The sequence below is a fragment of the Pundamilia nyererei genome, unplaced genomic scaffold (assembly GCF_000239375.1).
Source record: "Pundamilia nyererei isolate P.nyererei 1_Seehausen unplaced genomic scaffold, PunNye1.0 scaffold00012, whole genome shotgun sequence".
Lineage (NCBI taxonomy): Eukaryota > Metazoa > Chordata > Actinopteri > Cichliformes > Cichlidae > Pundamilia > Pundamilia nyererei.
Genome location: NW_005187413.1, coordinates 2,133,455 through 2,153,485, shown reverse-complemented (window position 1 = coordinate 2,153,485; position 20,031 = coordinate 2,133,455). Strand labels below are relative to the sequence as shown.

The 20,031-nt window shown below is 39.8% G+C and overlaps 4 protein-coding genes across 4 annotated transcripts in view; 2 read left to right on the top strand and 2 right to left on the bottom strand.

The window, feature by feature from the left end:
* Nucleotides 1–5,750, bottom strand: part of LOC102206529 (deoxyribonuclease-1-like 2) — an 11,843-nt gene extending 6,093 nt beyond the window's left edge. Inside the window, exons 1-3 of the mRNA XM_013908566.1 lie at nt 5,691–5,750; nt 1,616–1,701; nt 626–714 (exon numbers count right to left, since the gene is read on the bottom strand). Of these exons, the coding sequence (XP_013764020.1) occupies nt 626–714; nt 1,616–1,696 (170 nt within the window). The 5' untranslated portion in view covers nt 1,697–1,701; nt 5,691–5,750. The remainder of the gene's footprint in view (nt 1–625; nt 715–1,615; nt 1,702–5,690) is intronic.
* Nucleotides 5,710–7,845, top strand: LOC106456106 (nuclear factor 7, ovary-like). The gene has a single exon (XM_013908574.1). The coding sequence runs from the start codon at nt 6,013–6,015 to the stop codon at nt 7,417–7,419; it is 1,407 nt and encodes a 468-aa protein (XP_013764028.1). The 5' UTR covers nt 5,710–6,012; the 3' UTR covers nt 7,420–7,845.
* Nucleotides 7,846–12,022: 4,177 nt separating this feature from the next.
* LOC102196406 (zinc-binding protein A33-like) lies at nt 12,023–13,576 on the top strand. The gene has a single exon (XM_013908573.1). It carries the CDS (start codon nt 12,023–12,025, stop codon nt 13,487–13,489), a length of 1,467 nt encoding a protein of 488 aa, XP_013764027.1. The 3' UTR covers nt 13,490–13,576.
* Nucleotides 13,577–16,873: 3,297 nt separating this feature from the next.
* The window catches only part of LOC102196109 (secretory carrier-associated membrane protein 3-like), a 3,581-nt gene continuing 423 nt past the window's right edge, over nt 16,874–20,031 (bottom strand). Inside the window, exons 2-4 of the mRNA XM_013908565.1 lie at nt 17,866–18,057; nt 17,628–17,729; nt 16,874–17,049 (exon numbers count right to left, since the gene is read on the bottom strand). Of these exons, the coding sequence (XP_013764019.1) occupies nt 16,911–17,049; nt 17,628–17,729; nt 17,866–18,057 (433 nt within the window). The 3' untranslated portion in view covers nt 16,874–16,910. The remainder of the gene's footprint in view (nt 17,050–17,627; nt 17,730–17,865; nt 18,058–20,031) is intronic.

Here is a 20,031-nt window from a genome sequence, read left to right as displayed (position 1 = left end):
CCTGTCCTGTCGTTAGGTTCATGTGTGTCAGCTGTGCTCCCATGTGTGGCCACTTCCCCTGATCATCCCTCATGTGTATTTAGTCTCTGTGTTTCGTCTGTGTTCCCACCCTCTGTGTTTCCATGCCCAGTCTTTTGTATTCCCAGCCATAGCCTTACCATAGTTTGCTCCCAGTTTAGGTTTCTGTTTAGTTACTGCTCTTGTGCTGCCCTCATTCTTTTTTGTTTGTTTTATGATCATCAGCCACAATAAAAGGCTCGCTTTTGTTTAAGTTCACTCCCGTATCCTCACTTGTGTCTGCACCTGAGTCCTCCACACACTCTCCACACGGTCTGCCATAGCGGACCGTGACAGATAATAATATTATTGCATAATACTATTATACAGATGCTGCCAATAAGTGTGCTATTTAAAAAAGGAAATATACCATTGTGTTTATAATACACAAATAACTTCAGAAGTAACTGTGTAAATATTCTTTAATGTAATAATCCTTAAAAATCGTAATCATTTTTGGTTATCATGAGAAAATTGTTATTCTTTGGGCCACCATCATCATGCTTTAAACACGAGCACCCTAAATGATAATAACAGTGATGATGCTGGAAACAAAGCATTTCCTTACTTGTTGAGTTCTTTCATGAAGATTTCTATGGACTCTCTGCTGGCGTCCACCACCTCCAGGATCAGGATGATGTCATATCGAGACACAATCTTTGAAACAGAGAGAAAAAAAGCTGAACTGATCAGATGCGTTACTACCTTAAAGATAATTGTTCAGTTAAGATTTAGCTCTTCCAGATATGTAAAATATAAACTGACATTTTTCTATGTTTTTAAAAAAAATACTTATGTAAATATTCTGAGTTGCAACAATAAAGCTGAAGAGGTATCAAAAAAAGACAGAGATGGGAACAATCAGAGAAATGCTGAGTGACTTAAATTGTGTGTTTATAGAGGTAATGGTGGTTCTGTGAATGAAGGGCAAGCTGCCACTGAGCGTGGTTACTTGAAGGGACAACAGGCCAGTGGATCCACGTTTAAATTAACACACCCTGATTGTGTGTTTGCTATTGTGGTTTCTAAACAGCCGACACTCAGGGCGGCTGACCTGTACAGTGGCTTGTTGACTAAATATGAAACAGATCTAATACAATAACAATAATAAAACATGGGTTTAAGCAAAGAATTGGAAATGTAACCTCATCACCAGAATAAAAGTAAAGTAAAACCCAGTGATTCAATGATACAGCAAGAAACCACAAGTCAAAATACAACTTACTCCATGTATTTCAGTATATTTTCAGATGCATATATAGGATTACATTTTTACTTATACAGTGAGTCCTGATACTTAGTTTACCACTTTGCAACTCAGCTATTTAATAGAAAGTTTTTATATAATACTTAATTACTTAAATACTTAATAATTGGTAGGAGGGCTGGACTACTTTTCTACATTGTTATCGCCCTCGGTCTTCTTATGTGACAAAAAGCCAAAGCATACTATTTTGTCACATGATCAGACATTTTAATGAAAGCAGGAGCCAGACCTGCAGGTCATTTACAGTTTTGTAAGGTGAAAGTATGTGTGGGCTTTTATACTGGTTATTACCTTAGTCAGGATTTTGAGGACATCAGGGTCTGACACTTTCTTCTTTCCAAACTTCTGAATGTTAAAAGATGCTATTTTCATGATGGCTGCAAAAAGAGGACAAGCATAGCAATCAGAATTATTGTCTGAAGGCCAAGAAAAATTCCCAATAGATTTTCCCATTTTTCCAAGTGGACCATTATTGCTTTTGCCATACTGGTCCACTTGATTGTCATAGTTTGTTCAATCTACCCGAGCACCCAGCCCCGGACACTGAGAACCACCAACGGGTGGGAGCAACAACCACTTGCAGCGAGCGTAGTTGGGGAAGATAGGCATTGTATAGGAATTTCTTTTACTTATGTATTAATCACATTATTTTATCATATAATGCCTTGGTGCCACTGGATTTTAACATATCTCACACTCATACAGTAAGACAAATGGTGGGGTCTAGTAAGGATGTTGGGGGAAGCAGACAGCTCAACAGAAAGAAACCTTTGTCTCTTTGAGGACTCTGGGAGGTAGCAAGGGAGTGTGAAACAGCTGTGTACTTCCTTTTGTTCCTGAAGAAGGTATTTAACTGGGAACCATGTTAGGCTCAGTTATACTCATCCAACATGGAGGCACACAGAACTAAACACTGCACACACACTCATACTCCCCAAAAATACTCTGTACCCCAAGGTCCAGGGACCCCCAGAAGCGCAATCCACCCCCAGACCCAGGAAATGGTTCCATTTACTCTGGGGTGGACACAAGCAGACTGCCCCCAGTCCTGCAGCAGCAGGAAGGCCCAACAGCCCAGACCCCAACCAGACGGCCAGCTCCTTCTCCCGCACCCTGCCCCAAATAGCGCACAGAGAATGGGGTTATGAAGACCCCATACAAGGGGCATGGTACCAATGACCCTCTGTCAGATAGCAGCTGGCCTCAGCACGGCCCCTCCTGAGAACCCTCAATGTCTACATGTATTTAAAATTGAGAGGTGGGCACTTGCACCAAAGGTGAGGCTGAATAAACTCACTCTGGGCAGCTTTCCCAATCGGCTGAGGCCTTCATGAAACACTACAAAGTTCATATTTTCTGCAAATAACCCATGTTTTTTCCCCACGGGACAATTTAAATGTTTGATAGTTGTTTGAGTTGTACAACAGGTGTATTCACCTTTATGGAGAAACTGATAGGATGGACATAAATACATAAAATAATTAATGAAATCAAGTATGAAAGATTAACCTGAAATAAGTAAAAGAAAATCTTGTTCAGACTCCAAAATACATGAATACATTTTAACCTGTTTTTAAATTAGTGTTTGATTAAATCAGATGATTTTTTTCTGTGTTTATTTTTATTTTTAGTCGAAATTTATCTTTTGATTTTAATTTTTCTATTGCATTTGTTTTTCTTATTTGAGGACCTTTCTAAACAACATTAAACATTTTGGAGTTTGTTTTTTTGCTGCTGCTGACATATTTTAACAAATCAGTAAGCTCTTCTCAAAATCCGCCCTACTGAGATCCCTCACATTAGTGTGAGGAATGAAGACAGGAAACCTGTTCTAACAGGTTCAGTCTCCGTCTTTACAGCACTGCTTTCCAAAGCCCCGTCTCCGTTGAGCTGAGTCTATACCTGCAGCTTTACATCAATACTGCACCTTGAATACTCTATCAGTGACTCATATACACTTTGTCCTAACCCACGTACCAGCCAACAAATGTAAAAGGAAATTAAAGGGTTTACTAGAAGTCAAAACACAGTGGGTGTGACACTGACTCCATGCAGCAGTTGTGAGTCTCCAGTGATGCCTTTTCCTGCCAGATATGCTCCTTATAGAAGCAGCTTCTTCAGTTTAACCATCAGCTGTAGGGAGTTTTAATCATTAGAATTAAAGGATCTAAGCCATCATATATGGTTTTAAATAAAGACTTCAGGTCATGTACAAAGAATGTTTACGACCTAAACACTTTCTACCCTTTCATCAACATGACATTAATCAGAGATGATACTCCTAATATGACTCCTTCCATTTGCAAGGTGCAGCCAATCAGAAGAGAAGTTGAAATAAGTTGATTCAGACAGGGGATGAACAGAGGAGCAGCACCGAGGCTTAGCACAAAAATAAATATGGATTATTTTTAACTGAATCATGCAAAGCTACACATACAAGAAGTAGTTGATGCGTCAGCTCAACAACAGTCTAGAGAATCATCTGTACTGTGACTGATACTTGCACCTGACATTTACTGTGCTTGTTGTGTCTTTTTAACTACATTTATTAAACTATGCCTAATATGTGTTTCCTCATTCGATTTATATAACTATTTTGATTTTTAACTTTGTTACTCTAGTGTTTCTTTCACTTTGGTTCGTTCCATTTATAAATCTATTCTGACAAAGGCTGCATTCAGTTTTTCTTTTGGTATAAACGTAATACTTTAAGTACACAAGGACAAGTTAGAAAACCTCTAAGTAAAAAAAAAAAAAGTTAGGTATGTTAGCACAGAAAAAAATGAGGCAGGTGTCTTGTTGTGATAGGGTGAGGTGCTCATCCTTTCAGGACTGCCTTTGAGCAGAGTTGGTTCTGGGTACTCGACTAGCCTGCACGCCTCCTAGATGTTTTGGGCATGTCCAAGTGGAGCAGACTGAGGACACGCTCTGCAGAATACATCAGCTGACTTGGGGAATCCTTCGAAACGCTGGAGTGTGTGGCGGGGAGAAGGAGATCTGGAGAGGCTCAGACTCAGCTAATGGTGGAAAACTAATAAACAAAATACAGAATGAACAGTTGTTCACAGGCCTGAGTATGAGTCCACACACATCAGGGTGGATATTAACTGTCAGTGTTCCCGCCCTGGCGCCACTTATTGTTTCCAAGTTGTGGTTTAACCGAGCACAAAAAAATGTTGTCGGACTGGTTTGCTTTTGTGCTCCTATTTAGACACCCGATCAGAAGAGATTGCAGCTGATAACAGCTGCAACAAAGCAAGCAACCTCAATCCTGATGATGTTTTGGTAAAAACTGGGAGAAGGTCAAGGGTTCGAATCCACTGAACGCCTACCCTGAGGCACCCATGAGCAACGTACCGTCCCTACACACTGCTCCCCAGGCATTACATTGGTGGCTGCCCACTGCCTCACTGTGTGAATGGGTTAAATGCATTTTTCCACCCAGCAGTGGTGGTAAACTCAAAACAAGACGCAAAAAGAAACTATATCAAAATGGACCATGACAGAAAGACCAGCACTCATTTCCTGTTTCAGACACCTGCTCAATGATGACCAAGGCGCACTAACGCCAACAAAGTATCAACTACAACCCAAATAATCTCCTCTCCTTAAACTTGTCCAGGTTTTTTTCCTACTAACCTAAAGGAGCACTTACCAAATCTTTTTTTGCAGTAATACGTCAGTTAGAGGGCAGGTTCAAATGTGTTCTTGGGTCATTTCGTTTGGAGACTTGTCGGTGGTTTGCACCAATCATGTGTGGTTCTCCCTCTGGCTGCATGGATTTTTTATTGGGTACTCTGGCTTACTTCCTTCCTCCCTAAGAAATTCATTCTAAATTAGCCATGTGAATGTGACTGTAAGTGATTATCTGCCTCTTTGTGTTGGCCCTGTGATTACAACCAAGCCAGAGCATACCCTGCCTCTTTTCCCACAATCCTGAATTTGATAAGTAAATTTAATCAAATGGATTTGTATATTTGTATTTTTACTGCTCTGTGTAAGTTCACACTGAGATATTTATAATTCCTGCTGGACTCCTTTGTTTTTTTCTTTACTTGACTTTGACATTTGTTTTTCTTGCGCTTTTACCTTAATTTCCTACATCTTGGCCTCTTTCATGAGCCACAGTTTGTTCCACCTCTATTTAACATTGTTCATTAAAAGCTTTCATTAAAAAACAAAAAACAAAAAAACAAAAACAGTTATGTATTCATAATAGCAGAAGGAGTCATTGTACTTTGGTAGCCTTTAAAAGGATTGCCATGGAAAAACAAGACGACACATGGTAATGACAAGGTAAAGGAATCAGGTTTGAATTCGCAAGACAGAGCTCATCCTATTACTCTACCATGACATATTTGCTTACATTATGTGGCAGTCTCCAAGCAGTGTGACAGGCTCCTTTAAGTGAAACCCACTGATGGGTGGGCGAAGCTCCACCTCTAACCGCAGGACCAAAAAACACAGGAAATGTATTTCTCTCAGCTATTGTTCACTGGAAGAGAGGCTCCAACTGAGAGGAAAGGGGAAATAATTCTTCACAGCAGAAGTAAACGTAACACAGCATCGTAATCCTGCATTTCAACCTGCCTTTGACTGAAGAAAAACAAGCAAAGAGAAAGTGAAGTTGAACTTCCTCCTTTCATGCTCTGCGCTGTAGCTTTTTACTTTCAACTGAGAACGAGAGAATGGCTTATAATCCAGAGAAGGACCTGTCCTGTCCTATCTGCCACGACATCTTTGATATTCCTGTCGTCCTGGCATGCAGCCACAGCTTCTGTAAAACCTGTGTGGAGACCTGGTGGAGAGACAAACCCATAAAAGAATGTCCGGTTTGTAAGGAAAGACCTTTGCTGGGTGAGCCACCGGTTAGTTCAGCCTTAAAGAACCTGTGTGAGGCCTTCTTACAAAAGAAAGATCAAAATGCTTCTGCATTCTCTGAAACTGTTTGCAGTTTGCACCATGAGAAACTGAGAGTCTTCTGTTTGAATCATCAGCAGCCAGCGTGCCTCGTCTGTCGAGATTCAAAAATACATCTCGGCCACAGCTTCAGACCCGTTAACGAAGCTGCAGAAGATCACAGAAAGGATCTCAAGGAATCCTTGAAACCTTTACAGGAGAAACTGAAAGTGTTTGAAGAAGTTAAAGAAAAGTTTGATGAAACAGCAGAATACATTAGGGTCCAGGCCCAGCAGGCAGAGAAACAAATTAAGGAGGAGTTTAAGAAGTTGCATCAGTTTCTACAAGATGAAGAGGAGGCCAGAATCACTGCTTTAAAAGAGGAAGAAGAGCAGAAGAGTCAAATGATGAAGGGAAAGATTGAAAGTCTGAGCAGAGAGATAGCCGCTCTTTCAGAAATAATCAGAGCCACAGAAGAGGAGCTGAGAGCTGAAGATGTCTCGTTCCTGCAGAACTACAACGATGCAGTGGAATTAATCCAGCAGTGCCCTCTGTTGGATGATCCAGAGCTGGCCACAGGAGCTCTGATAGATATGGCCAAACACCTGGGCAACCTAACCTACAACATCTGGAATGAGATGAAGGCGATAGTCTCCTACTTTCCTGTGATTCTGGATCCAAACACAGCTCATCCAGAGCTCATCCTATCAGAAGATCTGACTGGCGTAAGAGCTGTTGAGGGGCATCAGCTTCCTGACAATCCGGAGAGGTTTGGCTGCTATTGCATTGTCCTGGGCTCTGAGGGCTTTGACTCAGGCACCCACAGCTGGGATGTTGAGGTTAGAGACTCTACAGGCTGGGTCTTGGGTGTAGCAGCAGAGTCTGTACAAAGAAAGAGTGAAATAAAATCTGGACTTTGGCGGATAATTGGGCTAACTGAAGATAAATATGGAGCATGCTCCCCATCACAACACACCTTTATTCACCCACTGAAGGAGTTCCAGCGGATCAGAGTTCATCTGAACTGGGACGAAGGAAAGCTGTCATTCTCTGATCTCGATACTGACACACACATACACACCTTCATACACACTTTCACGGAGAAGCTGTTTCCATACTTCATCAATAAGAAAGAACACCAGCTAAAAATACTTCCGCTGAAGGTTTCTGCAACAGTAAAACTGCTTAATCAATGAAAATGATGGGATTATCAAATACTATAGGTCATTTTATTTACCTATTCAAAGATCTTTTCTTTGTTCTTGACTTCTGATGAAGCTAATATTGAAAGCATGCTAATGTTACTTAAACGACACATGCTTAAGATTTTGTACTGAGTTTGATTAGGTCAGATCATTTTGTATGGTATGTTAGGCTGGGAAAGAAAAAAACGTCTGAGTTGAATATGATGTCAATTACTATAATGGACATTTCACAATAAAATTCACATCATGTAAATATATTTCTTTCAGTAATGTTGTATCTAATGTACGTTAATGTAAGCGACTAGCTTATTTGGATTTTGGTATGTATGCCTTCTGGTCCACTAGCATTTTAGATAGCAGCTAAATTGCAACGTGCATGTCTGGTAGCATTGGCAATTTTTAAAACAAAAAGTTGGGCTATAGCAAATGCTTTTGTTTTGTTTTTGTTGTAAAATCAAAGGATTTTTCATTATAAAATGTTTTCAATATTTGTTTGTGTTAGTTTTACAGTGGCTCAATATTCATTTGATACAATAAAGGGATGGCATCTCATTTCACCACAAAAATCAGTGTTGGCTAATACTGATCATGTATTAGTCTGCTGATGTTTTAAACACTTTGTGGTTCAAGTAGCTTTACAATTGTCCATCCATCCGTTCCACTTATCCAGGTCAGAGTGGTGTTGTGGTGGGGTGTATGTCAGGCTCCACCACAACACCACTCAGCCAATGCTATACACTAAGTATGAAGCATTAGCTTATGAGTTTGCACCCCCTACGGTTCTCTGTTCTGTAATTTCCATTTATGTATTTATTCTATGGTGTGTGTTTCTTATAATCTCTCATGCATACTGTATGTCTTGACAAGTGTGTGTATGTGGTGGGGCTGATGTTACATACTTACATAAATATTGTCATGAATAGCAGTCTGAAGACAAACCAGACTTGTGGTTGTGGCAGGAACATTTCTTATATCTCATGTTATATCATTATAAGCAACACAAGCTTCTTCGCTAAAGCAATGGTAGCAAGTTTAACTGTAAATAAATATCTGTAGCTTCATTGTGTTTTATTTATTTATTTTTAATTTTTATTTTTTTTTATCAACCAATAGTTTTCCATTCATACGCTTATCTTTTATTCAACTTTTGAAGAATCTGTGCATTCCAGTGATAAAATAGCCAAACAGAAAATCCAAGAAGGTGAAGTAAAATTTGGGCGAAGAGATTACTTCTTCTTCTTTGGACTGCTCTTTTTAGGGATCCTCACAGCAGATCATCTAATCCTGTCTCTAGCACCCTCTTCTGTCACACCACTGCTGCTGACAGTTTCAATTTCTAGTTTTTCCAATTCAATTTTTATTGACAGACTTTATGTCCATAGTCCAAAAAAAAAAGAAGAAAAAAGAAACAAGACAAAACACAACATATAAACCTTAATAAAAAAATATTAAATATTTGTAAAAATATAAAACCATAATATACATAAAATACACAATTACTTAGAAGAAATCAATAAATACACAAACACTTCAGCCAGTGCTTCCTCAGACTAGATGAGTAACTGGAACCACTCACCGTCGGATCTGTGAGTGCTAAAATTATACTGTTACTAGAGCCATCCAGTTGTTCCCTAAAAGTGAACATCAGATTTCTTAAACGTGCTTTAAAAATCCAAACACCCACAGCTACAAACATCTGACTGGCACTGCCGCCTCTAGGTATCCTACGAAGGATTCTCATTGCATCATTATATGCAACATGCAGGTTCTGCGTGTCTGTGAAGGTTCTCAGTCATCCAGGTCATCGTAGTCTAAGGAGCTTGGAAAGAAAAGCGTCTGGACTTCTTTAAGTTGCTTGAAGACGTTTCACCTCTCATCCGAGAAGCTTCTTCCGTTCTAAGGTCAAATGGCGGAGAGTCCCAGATTTAAACCCAGTGGGAGTTTCCCCCCAAAGAGGGACAAAAGGACCCCCTGATGATCCTCTACCTAATCACATGAGCAAAGGTGTGAAAACGGGTGTGGGTCACAATTTCAGGTGAGCTCATTGTGAAAACTGGCCCCACCCTATCATGTGATTTCCTGAGGTCAGATGGCCCAGGATGTGAGTGGGTGTTAAGGCGTTTGGGAAGGGATCCCAAAACTGGATTATAGATGGCAGACAGTTGGTGTCGTAAACCCCCGCCTCTGTTCAAAGATGGTCGCTCACAATGGACATAAATGGCTTCTTTCACTCCTCTTTCAAACCATCGGTCTTTTCTGTCCAAAATGTGAACATTAGCATCCTCAAAAGAGTGACCTTTGTCGTTAAGATGCAGATGGACAGCCGAGTCTTGTCCTGTGGAGGTGGCTCTTCTATGTTGTGCCATGTGCTTGTGAAGTAGGTGTTTGGTCACTCCAAGGCAAACAGTTGTCCTTTGTGTCTTCCCTGGTGAACTTGATGTTTTTATCCATGTGCGTTAATGTGCGCAGTGAAGGATTCCACTTCTTGTGTTTTGAGTTTGACCCAGGTGTCGTCTACATATCTGTACCAGTGGCTGGTGGGTGCTCTCCCTTTAAAAGAGCCAAGAGCCTTTCTTTCCACTTCCTCCATGTAAAAGTTGGCTACAAAAGGTGACACAGGGGAGCCCATGGCACAGCTATGTTTTTGTCTGTGGTGGTAAAGCAGAGGTCTAACTGTGCAAATCTGATCGGGTGTGAAGTTGCAGCATGCTACATTGTTTGTAGGATGACCACAAGGGGGCAGTATATAGCAGTGTGCAATATGCTTTAAACAAAGCCACTTTAACTGGAAGTGAACAAAAGCTGAATTTGCGTGCAATAATATTTGCCTGCACATAGAGCTTACAACATTGTCTATATATGTCATCATCATCATTCATCATTCTCAGCTGTATGGACAAATCATCAACATATAAATTAAATAAAATTGGAGATAAAATCCCACCCTGTCTGACACCATTGCTAACACCAAAGGGGGCAGAAATACTGCTTTCCCATTTAACCTGCATCTTCTAATGAGTGTACCAGCAAGACAGAATCCTCACAATGTATCGAGGAACTCCCTGTTGCTTCAATTTATCAAGAAGTTTTCTGTGGTTCGCTCGATCAAAAGCTTTAGAGGCATCAATGAAACACATGAGGACAGATTAATTTTTGGCCCTATTCTTTGAGTGCATATATGCACATCCCAGTGCTTTTGGAGCCAAACTGATTTTCCAGGGAAGAGATGAACACACTATCTCTGTCAAACAAGATTCTTTCTAGCACATTAGATAAAATACTGGCTAGTGCAATTGGCCTATAATTATCCAGACAGCTCACTTTTGCAGCTTTATCCTTCATAACTGGTACAAGTAAAATACACAGCATGGAGTCTGGTAGTACTCCACGAATCATAAACCCAGTGAAGCAGAGCGCTAGAAGAGGAGCTAGTCTTACACTATCATGTTTTATTCTTTCAGCTGCAGACTCATTGCAGTTTAAGGTTTGACAGTAAATATGTAACTGAATTCAAACATAGGCTTAATCTGGGTGCAAATTTGATATGAGGCCAGGAAATACAGCATATGTGTCCTGTTTTAGGATCATATAGCCTATTAGACTAATGTTTACAGAAAAATAAAACTGTAGTAAAATTGTTTGCTGCCAACAAAAAAAATAGATGCAAATTTATTCCTTGATTTAAGAATCTATCTTCATTACTGATGCCTATCAGGGAAATGCAAAAACTTTAAACCCTCTTCCCCTCCCCACAAAAGTCTGAAGGAACTTCAGGAAGGGTGACACTATTTTCTGGAGAATTGATTGGTAAATACGCAGTGATTTCATATCTGCTGACCTCTAATGTGAAACCTAATCTGGTCCAGAGCAACAGCACAAGTTACAGTGGTGTTCTACAATGGTAAGAAGTGAACCACCATCATAGTACAGAAAAGCCCGGGTTAAGACTAACAAGGAATCCTGCTTCAAAGCACAGGCCTCAGCTCATTTTCTCTTCTTTTTTTGGCAGTTATACTTCTACAGCATGTTTGCAGAATTCTCCTATTATCATTTAAAAATACTTTGTCTTTCTCTTCAAATGTCCCTGGAATTGCATAAAACTATAAGTTGGTGCTACATTTCATACCTTACCTGAATGCAGCAGAAATAAGTGCCTAACCTACTTCTATTTTAGTTGTTACCAAAAAGGGGAGGAGCTTCTTTTGTTGGTCTTGTCTAATACAGAAACTATATTTAAGGTGCTGTGCCCTGACATAGTGGCTTAATGTCTGACACACATTACCTGGAAAAACGTCACCTAAGAAATACCTGGAAACGGTTGTTGCTCATCCAGTAGGGAGAAAGAGACACGCCCTGAGAGGGAGAGAACGATTATCTCATTCAGATCAGACACACGACTTCCTGAGGGGGGAAAGCAACAGCAGCAAATACTGTGAGTACTGCAACTTTAAATTGCTATCCCATCTGTGATTCTAAGAAGGAAAAACAAGAGACTGGGATCTTCCGGGAACTTTCTGGAGGAGTGAGATTAGCCACGAATGACTGCTGTCGTATTGTGCTTTCTGCCTGCCGTGTTTTCAGCTTCAGTGAGATAATGGCTTTCCAGTCTGAGGAGGACCTCTCCTGTACTGTCTGCTTGGATATTTTTAAAGATCCTGTTGTCCTCTCCTGTAGCCACAGCTTCTGTAAAAGCTGTCTGCAGACATGGTGGTGTGATAAAACAGTACATGAGTGCCCTCTTTGTAAAAGGAAATCATCGAGGAGTGACCCACCTCGAAACCTGGCATTAGCAAAGGCGTGTAAGGCATTTCAAATGGAGAGAGATCAGAGGGTTTCTGTGGAGTCAGAGGCTCTCTGTTGCCTGCACTCAGAAAAATTCAAACTCTTTTGTCTGGACCATCAGCTGCTGGTGTGTCTTATCTGCAGAGACTCAAAAATGCATACCAACCACAGGTTTAGACCCATCCAAGAATTTGCACAGGAACAAAAAAATGGGCTCCAGAAATCCTTGAAGCCTTTACATGAGAAACTGAAAGTATTTGAACAAATTAAAGAAAAGTGTGATAAAACAGCAGAACACATTAAGGTCCAGGCTCGCCACACAGAGAGACAGATTAAAGAGCATTTTAAGAGGATGCACCAGTTTCTACAAGAGGAAGAGGAGGCCAGGATCACTGCACTGAGGGAGGAAGAGGAGCAGAAGTTTAAGACAATACAGGAGAAGATTGAAAGTCTGATCAGAGAGATAGCAGCTCTTTCAGAAACGATTAGAGCCACGGAGGAGGAGCTGAAAGCCGAAGACGTCTCATTCCTGCAGAACTACAACGATGCAGTGAAGTTAGTCCAACAGCAGCCCCTACTGGATGATCCAGAGCTGGCCACAGGAGCTCTGATAGATGTGGCTAAACACCTGGGCAACCTGACCTTCAACATCTGGAACAAAATGAAGAAAATGGTCTCCTACTTTCCTGTGATTCTGGATCCAAACACTGCCAACCCAGAATTTATCCTCTCTGAAGATTTGACAAGTGTAAGTCACGGAGAGCGACAGAAGCTTCCCGAAAACCCAGAGAGGACTGATTATCATCGTTCTGTCCACGGCTGGGAGGGCTTTAACTCAGGGACCCACAGCTGGGATGTTGAAGTGGGAGACAACACAGCCTGGTTTGTTGGAGTGGCAGCCGAATCCATTCAGAAAAGGGAGCGGGTAAAATCAGGATTCTGGCAAATCGAGTTCTACAATGGTAAATACAGCACACGCATACTGGGAGCCCCACCGTCTGCTCTCCGAGTAAAAAAGAAGCTGCAGAGGATCAGAGTTCATCTGGACTGGAACAGAGGAAAGCTGTCATTCTTTGATCCTGATACTGGCTCACACTTACAGAGTTTCACACACTCTTGCACTGACAAGCTGTTTCCATGCATAGGTACTTTAAACGACATGCCACTGAAGATATTGCCAGACAAAATTTCTGTAACAAGGGGATTATCTCAGTTAAAGTTTGTTGTGTTTGATAAGCAGATGCATTGTCCTTCTGTGCGTGGACAGACACCAAGGTAATGTGTCAAAGTATCACACACATGACCCAGAACCTAAGGTTTCTCAGCAGAAAACTGCAACGAAATGAGAAGATTAATGGTTTTCTCACCACCCGTAAGTGGTTTTAATGTTACTAATGTTTGCATGCTGTAAAATCTGTAGACTTGACCCCCCAGAAATCAAGAAGTGGGAAATTCTGCCTGCGTTTCAATCATGTTCAAAGTACTTATTTACCTACTTAAGAAGGATAATAGCTGATTTATCCTACAGCAATAAATGAATGGGGTGTATTGCCATGAACAGCTTTGTCAGGTTTGTTTTGAATTAATGAGGTGTAAACCATGGTATATTGGAAAACTAGTACATCCAATAACAGTATTGAAAAGAAGAAAAACTCTGTGAAGCAAGATATGCTGGAATTCAAATGCAAGGCTAACATTATGCTAATGTAGACATATGCACTTTTTCTTGTTTTTATAACTCGGTTCTGATCATCTCTCTACAACCCACATTTCAGAAAAAGTAACGGTTGCTTAAGGTTTGTCATTTTCAAGTTAACATTATCAGCACAGTTTCTCTTGTGATGTCGGGTGGCTGTAGCTCAGGAGGTAGCGCCGGTTAACGACTAGTTTCAAGGTTAGTGGTTCAATCCCTGGTTATTCTAAACTGTATGGATGCTACCCAAGAATGGGTAAATGGGGCAAGTTGCATACGGTACTTTGGGTGCTTAGCTAGAATATAAAAGTTCTATATAAGGTCCATGTTAGGGTGATAGAGACACATAGATATAAAGACATCATTTACTACAGCACGGTTTCAACAACAGTGTTAACAATTAAGCTGAAAAGAGGCAATAATGTAGCATACTGAAGTAAAACTACTCTACTTAAAGTTAAATGCACTTTTTATTACTTTAGTTCAGATAATTAGAATACACTTTTTAATGATGTGCACCATACACAAGTTGTTTGTACTTGTAGAAACTATACAACATGTTAAAACACCCAGAACTCACTGTTGTCTCATCTGTGTGCCCCATACACAGCACAAATGTGTGTATCAATTATGTGACAGACCTCCTCTGTTTCTATCCTATGCCTAATTTGCTGTATTTTTAGTAACACTGGTTTCATTAGCATTTGAATGATAAAATGTAACATGAACTTTGACTGGTAGTCATTGATCGCTGCAGAAGTCTTGGAGTCTTTTAGTTTGTTTTAATCTGATCCAAATCAGCGTATGAGTTTGCAAAACTTGGAACATTTTCCTGGTGTTTGGTTTTGCAGAAAAGTCCAGGTGGACAACCAACTGAACTGTATAAATTTTGTGGCACGTTCAGTCCGCTTATTGGCAACGAACACAGGATTATGTGGTGTTCTGGGCCCTATTGCAGGAAACATGTTGAACAGTCTTTGAGCTGCTTCCTGGAAAAAGAGCCCATGCCCGGTGGATTACATGTGATGCCTTTATTTATTTTATGGCTAGTTGGTACAGTCTATGCATTCTGCACATCCGAAAGAATAACATTTTAACATAACTGGCTTCTTTTTACATACATGTTCTGAAAAATAGCTCAATATAACCAAGTCAGCTTGAAAAACTAGCATGGGTTTGGTAAATACACTTATAGAGTAAGTGCATTGTTTCCTGCTTGTCTGGTGCCATTTCATAAAATGACCACATGGGGAGGCTGTAGACTTTTTCATTTTCATTTAAAGCCTTGGTTGTCACTGAGACTTTATTGCAGTCAACGGACACTTATATAGGTACATCTTACTGATACTTTGTTTTGTCCATATTAATGTGACAGCATCATGCAAATTGCTCTCGGTTCTCCTTTGACCTCTGACATCGACGAGGCAGTTTTACTCCTGCTCACTGGACATTTTCTCTTTTTTTGGACCATTCTCTGTAAATATCAGGGATGGTTGTGTGGGAAATTCCCAGCATATATGCAGTTTCTGAAATTAGCCTGCCTTAAATCCCCTTTGTTTCCTATTTTGATGCTTTTTTTTTCAGTTCTCACAGATGGGACAGACATGGCTGGGGGATAGGAAAGGGAGAAAGAAGAATGAAGGAAAAGAAAACCAGAGGGGATGAGGGACAGTGAGAAAGGACATTTAAAAATATATAAATCTCCTCAATTAACCGTTGAGAGAAAAAAAAGGAAAAAAGAGAAAACAAGCAAAAAAGAAGAGAGCGGCATAATAAACACAACACCATCGCATTAATAGCTAACAGCAAATATCAGTAAATACTAAATATTGAACGATGTTGTGCTGCACGCAGGACCGACTGCGTATAATGTGCTTTTGAAACAGCAGCCAAGAAAGGTGTAGTTTGTGTCTGTGAACAGTGAACAGTGTGGATCAGCACACTTGTTTCTCCACGTAACGATCTGCTAGAGGGTATTCTGACGCTTGACTTGAACTTCAGAAGGCAGTTTTGACCTGTGTCTACATGATAAAACGCTTACAGGTTTTGACTTGCTGTCATGTGATTGGCTAATTTTAACTTTAACAAGAAATGGGAAAATGTACAGAAAAGTGAGTTTACATGTGCGGCGTTTGATTTGCACTTTTTGAATTTTATACAATTGGTGGGTGTGTGTGAAAAAAAGTTTTTTTTCAAAATGGTTAAGAATAAACATTAAAGGTGTCTTTGTTGTTTTCTGTAGTTATTTTTGCACCACATATCTGTTTTTTAAATACTTTTCTTATACATCCGATCAGCATTTATCGGGTTTGTGAATTTTTGTGTTTTGTTCTTCATATTTTCCTTCTTTACTTTTCAAACATTTCCCCTTTTCCTTTCAAAATATAAGAAATACTTTAAATGCTAATCGCTTCCTTTCATTCAACTGCATATCGTTAACTCTTACTGATGCAGTCAGTCTCAAAACTACACTTTATAAGAGAGCCAGTGTCATCCATACCATCATACAGTTAAACACAATTATTATGACTTAAACACGCTTATTCTCGCTATTAATAAAAATAGTATACATGTATGCCTGAATAAAAACAAACAGATGAGATGTTCGAACTCTTTTATTTTTATTTTAGTATACACTCACAACTTGCAACAGACAGCTGCTGGGGTTTATTAGAGAGTTGAACAAATGTTTAAAATATAATCTGATCATTTTTGGAGCAGGCTTCAGGATCTCCACGTATTAACATGCTGCTTTTGCTCCCGGTGAAAATGTTTCCTCCTGAATTTAAATATTTTTAATGTTAGATTTAATTCAAAGTCAGCTGTTTAAATAAGAACAGCACATATTACATCAGGGGATATGACAGGTGAAATATTCGGTTTAAAATATACTGACAGCTCTCCAAGTAAGACTCTAAACTGAAATAAAACGGTTCAGTTATGAAGAGCTTAACTTTAATCTCAGCCAAACACTAAGATGAACCAAACATGAACATTTCTAAGTTATCTAAGTGACATTTATGTCATGTTCAACCTGAGTTGAACATGACATGACGGTTTCTGCAGTAAAAAGAGTGGCATTGATCATCATGATCGCACCGGCAATGCAACTGAAGCTCAGAGCTGAAAGGCTCACAATCCAACCACTGAAGGACAGAGAGAAACACACAAAGATCAAACATACAAGAACACATACTGTGAAAATAGAGGTTTAAAATAGTATCCTCATTTGTCCCTAAAATTGAATAGGTATTGATAAAACAATATGTAAAGCAGGTATTAAATATGCACTTATTATCACCACCAAATTAAAGACTTTTGAAGAAAATGAGCCTTTTTTCAACTCGTTCCATTTTTATAGCTTATAACAACTATACATGCATGATACAGAGAACAAGCAATGCACCTAGAATGAACAAAGTGCATGGGCAAGAACAACAAATGTAGGAATCACATTGCTCAAAAGATTCAGAAAGAATTTTGTATTAGTTCATTAGCCAATATGATTGGACTACCTTTCTCTATAGTTAAAAATAAGATCCAAGTCTTAATACTTCCAAATGAGCAGGATTTCTAGTATTGTTTAGACTTTAACTGAGCCATATACTTTTGGGTTTTAATGCAATAGTTGCTTTTCTATCAGTTTGACCTACTGACTGCCAGCAACCACTCGCCAGCTAGTTTTAGCTGGGATAACAAAGAGATGTTTGTTTAGGTACCTTACCTGAACCCCCAACCAGGGATGCCGATGGTCATGATGACAAAGACAACCACTTGGGCAAAGAAAATGAAGAAGAAGGCAAAGAAGTTGAAGGAGCTGTCATTCCTAGAAGAGGGAACAATATAATTACTGAGCTGTCTGCACAGTAACTAACAACTCAGACAATTTTTTGTGAGTGTACTGAGCAAAAACCAAAAAGGAAAACAACTCTGAACTTCTTCACCAAGAAGGAGGTACACACCTGAAGGCTTTGTACACAGGTCGATACCAGCAGATAAAGGAGCAGGGAGTGAAAAGTACGACCCACAGGGCGGCGAGGCACAGACCAGAGCGAGCATCACTGGACAAGGTGATGCAGAACAGGGCCAGGGAAGAGGTCAGGTTGAAGAACAGCGTGCCTGTGCAGACTTGACATAGATAAGCAACAAAGAGACTATGAATAAAAAGGAAAAGAACTGCAGCCTGACTTTAGGGATCAAAACCAAACAATCCTTCTCCCTTTTGACTCTGGCTGATGCAATATGATGCCATTTTTCACAGGTACTGTTGTCGTCTGCTGCCTGGTCAAGATTTCAGAGTGTGACAGGCCGTTATTAAAAAAGCTCCACACTGTTTTTAAATCTCCTGTTCTTTGCATTTTCACACAGAAACTGCATAATGTAATCTTAATAACACTTTCACAGTTTTACAGGTGTCCTCAAAATCTGATAATTCTGCAAAAATCGAAATTATAATTATTAATGACACAAGCAGTTACAGGCTGTTTTTACTGGATACACCCTGTGACAGCTCAGTCAGCTGAATTGCATCAGCTCTTAAGAAATGATGCAATTTGATGCCATCTGTCCATCTGTATGGACAGATGGCAGGAATATGCCAAATATGGTACTTTTGGTGCTGTCCTTTGGCATCAGATACCAGACAGTATATCCTGCAGGTCTTAAAGCAAACAGTCCCCTCTAAAATCCCCTCTGTGAAACTTCACAAAATGCAGTTAGAAGTCCAATATTTATGCCCTCCATCATGTTTTCCAAAGCCATTCAGTGGTCCAAATTGGAATTTTTGCAAGGCCAATTCTGGCCTCCAGGCCTTATGTTTGACATCTCTGCTTTATCCATTTAAAACTGTAAAAGAACAAAACTAGAACTTGTTTCTGTTTTGTTTCCCTTCTATTTAGCAACATTTACTTTCTCTCTCACTTTCAAAATCCGTGTCAAGTGTCAGTATCAAGGAAATATTAAAGGCTCCTCTTACACTTTTTTCCTGGCCTAATCTAAGAGACAAGGTGTGGAGAAATTCTACAATTTCTCTTTGAAGGACTCAAGGAGAACTTCTGCAAGCTTAACCAGCTGGATTGGTTGTTTTGCAGATGCCCCATGTCAGTGTCCCCAAGTCTTTGATCTAACAGTAAAGCACGAGTCTTTGTACAAACATTCAAGCTCTTGTGCCAGACAGTGTAGGAGAAGTTACGCATGCACGAATCAGTGTTTACTGTCTCCAACTAGGAAGTCTTAAGTCTTGGGGGGAGGGGGGAAAATAAAGTCAAAAAACACTTTGGTGTCACTGGGATGTCATCAGTTCATTTCCTATTCGTTTAACAGGTGTTACAATGTATGAACACATCTGTTAGAGCCAATCTATAGAGAAATATCTTTGATACTGTTTCAGTTATTATGTTACATGTCGGGTAAGAAAACACAGCCATAAGTAAATTTAAGAATTTCAATGGATGATTATATTTCTCCCACTGAAAACCCTATGTCCAGAGGAACAAAATCAACTTTTGGGGATATTAGAACATTTCTTTGACAAAAAAAAAAGCAATCAGTGACAAGAAGTACTCTTTCTTCTGAAGAGTAGTGTAAGCTCCAGCATTGCAATGTCCTTTTTGAATCCTGACACCAGCACAATGTCACCCCTCAGTCAGTCTTTTTTCAATGCGCAGAGGGAACTTCAGCTACTATCAGCTGCCTTAGGTGCTCCTTAGGTGCTTTTATGAAGCAGATTAGGTTAGCTGGTGTTATCGCCAGGTACTTTATATAGAGTAACCAGTTATCCACCCTTCTTCATTTCATAATGAATCCAGCATCATGCACTCTGCTCCGTTGCACATATAAGTCTGGAAATGTGTTATATCCATGTTGTTATTATCTGTTTATAAACTCTGTTGAGTACACAAAGCAATGAAAAAAACTGGAGCCCAATTCTTTGTATCTGTGCATATACTTGATCAATAAAGCTGATTCTAAAAAAAAAAATGAACGTGGCTGGCTTCTTTTACTTGTGAAGCTGTGGGTGCTCAAAAATTGCAATAATCACGTACACAGTAAGAAATAAAAAATAATGTTGGACAAGGGTCTTTTAAATCTAAAGGTTTCAAATTCTCTGACTTCTACACTTAACTCCC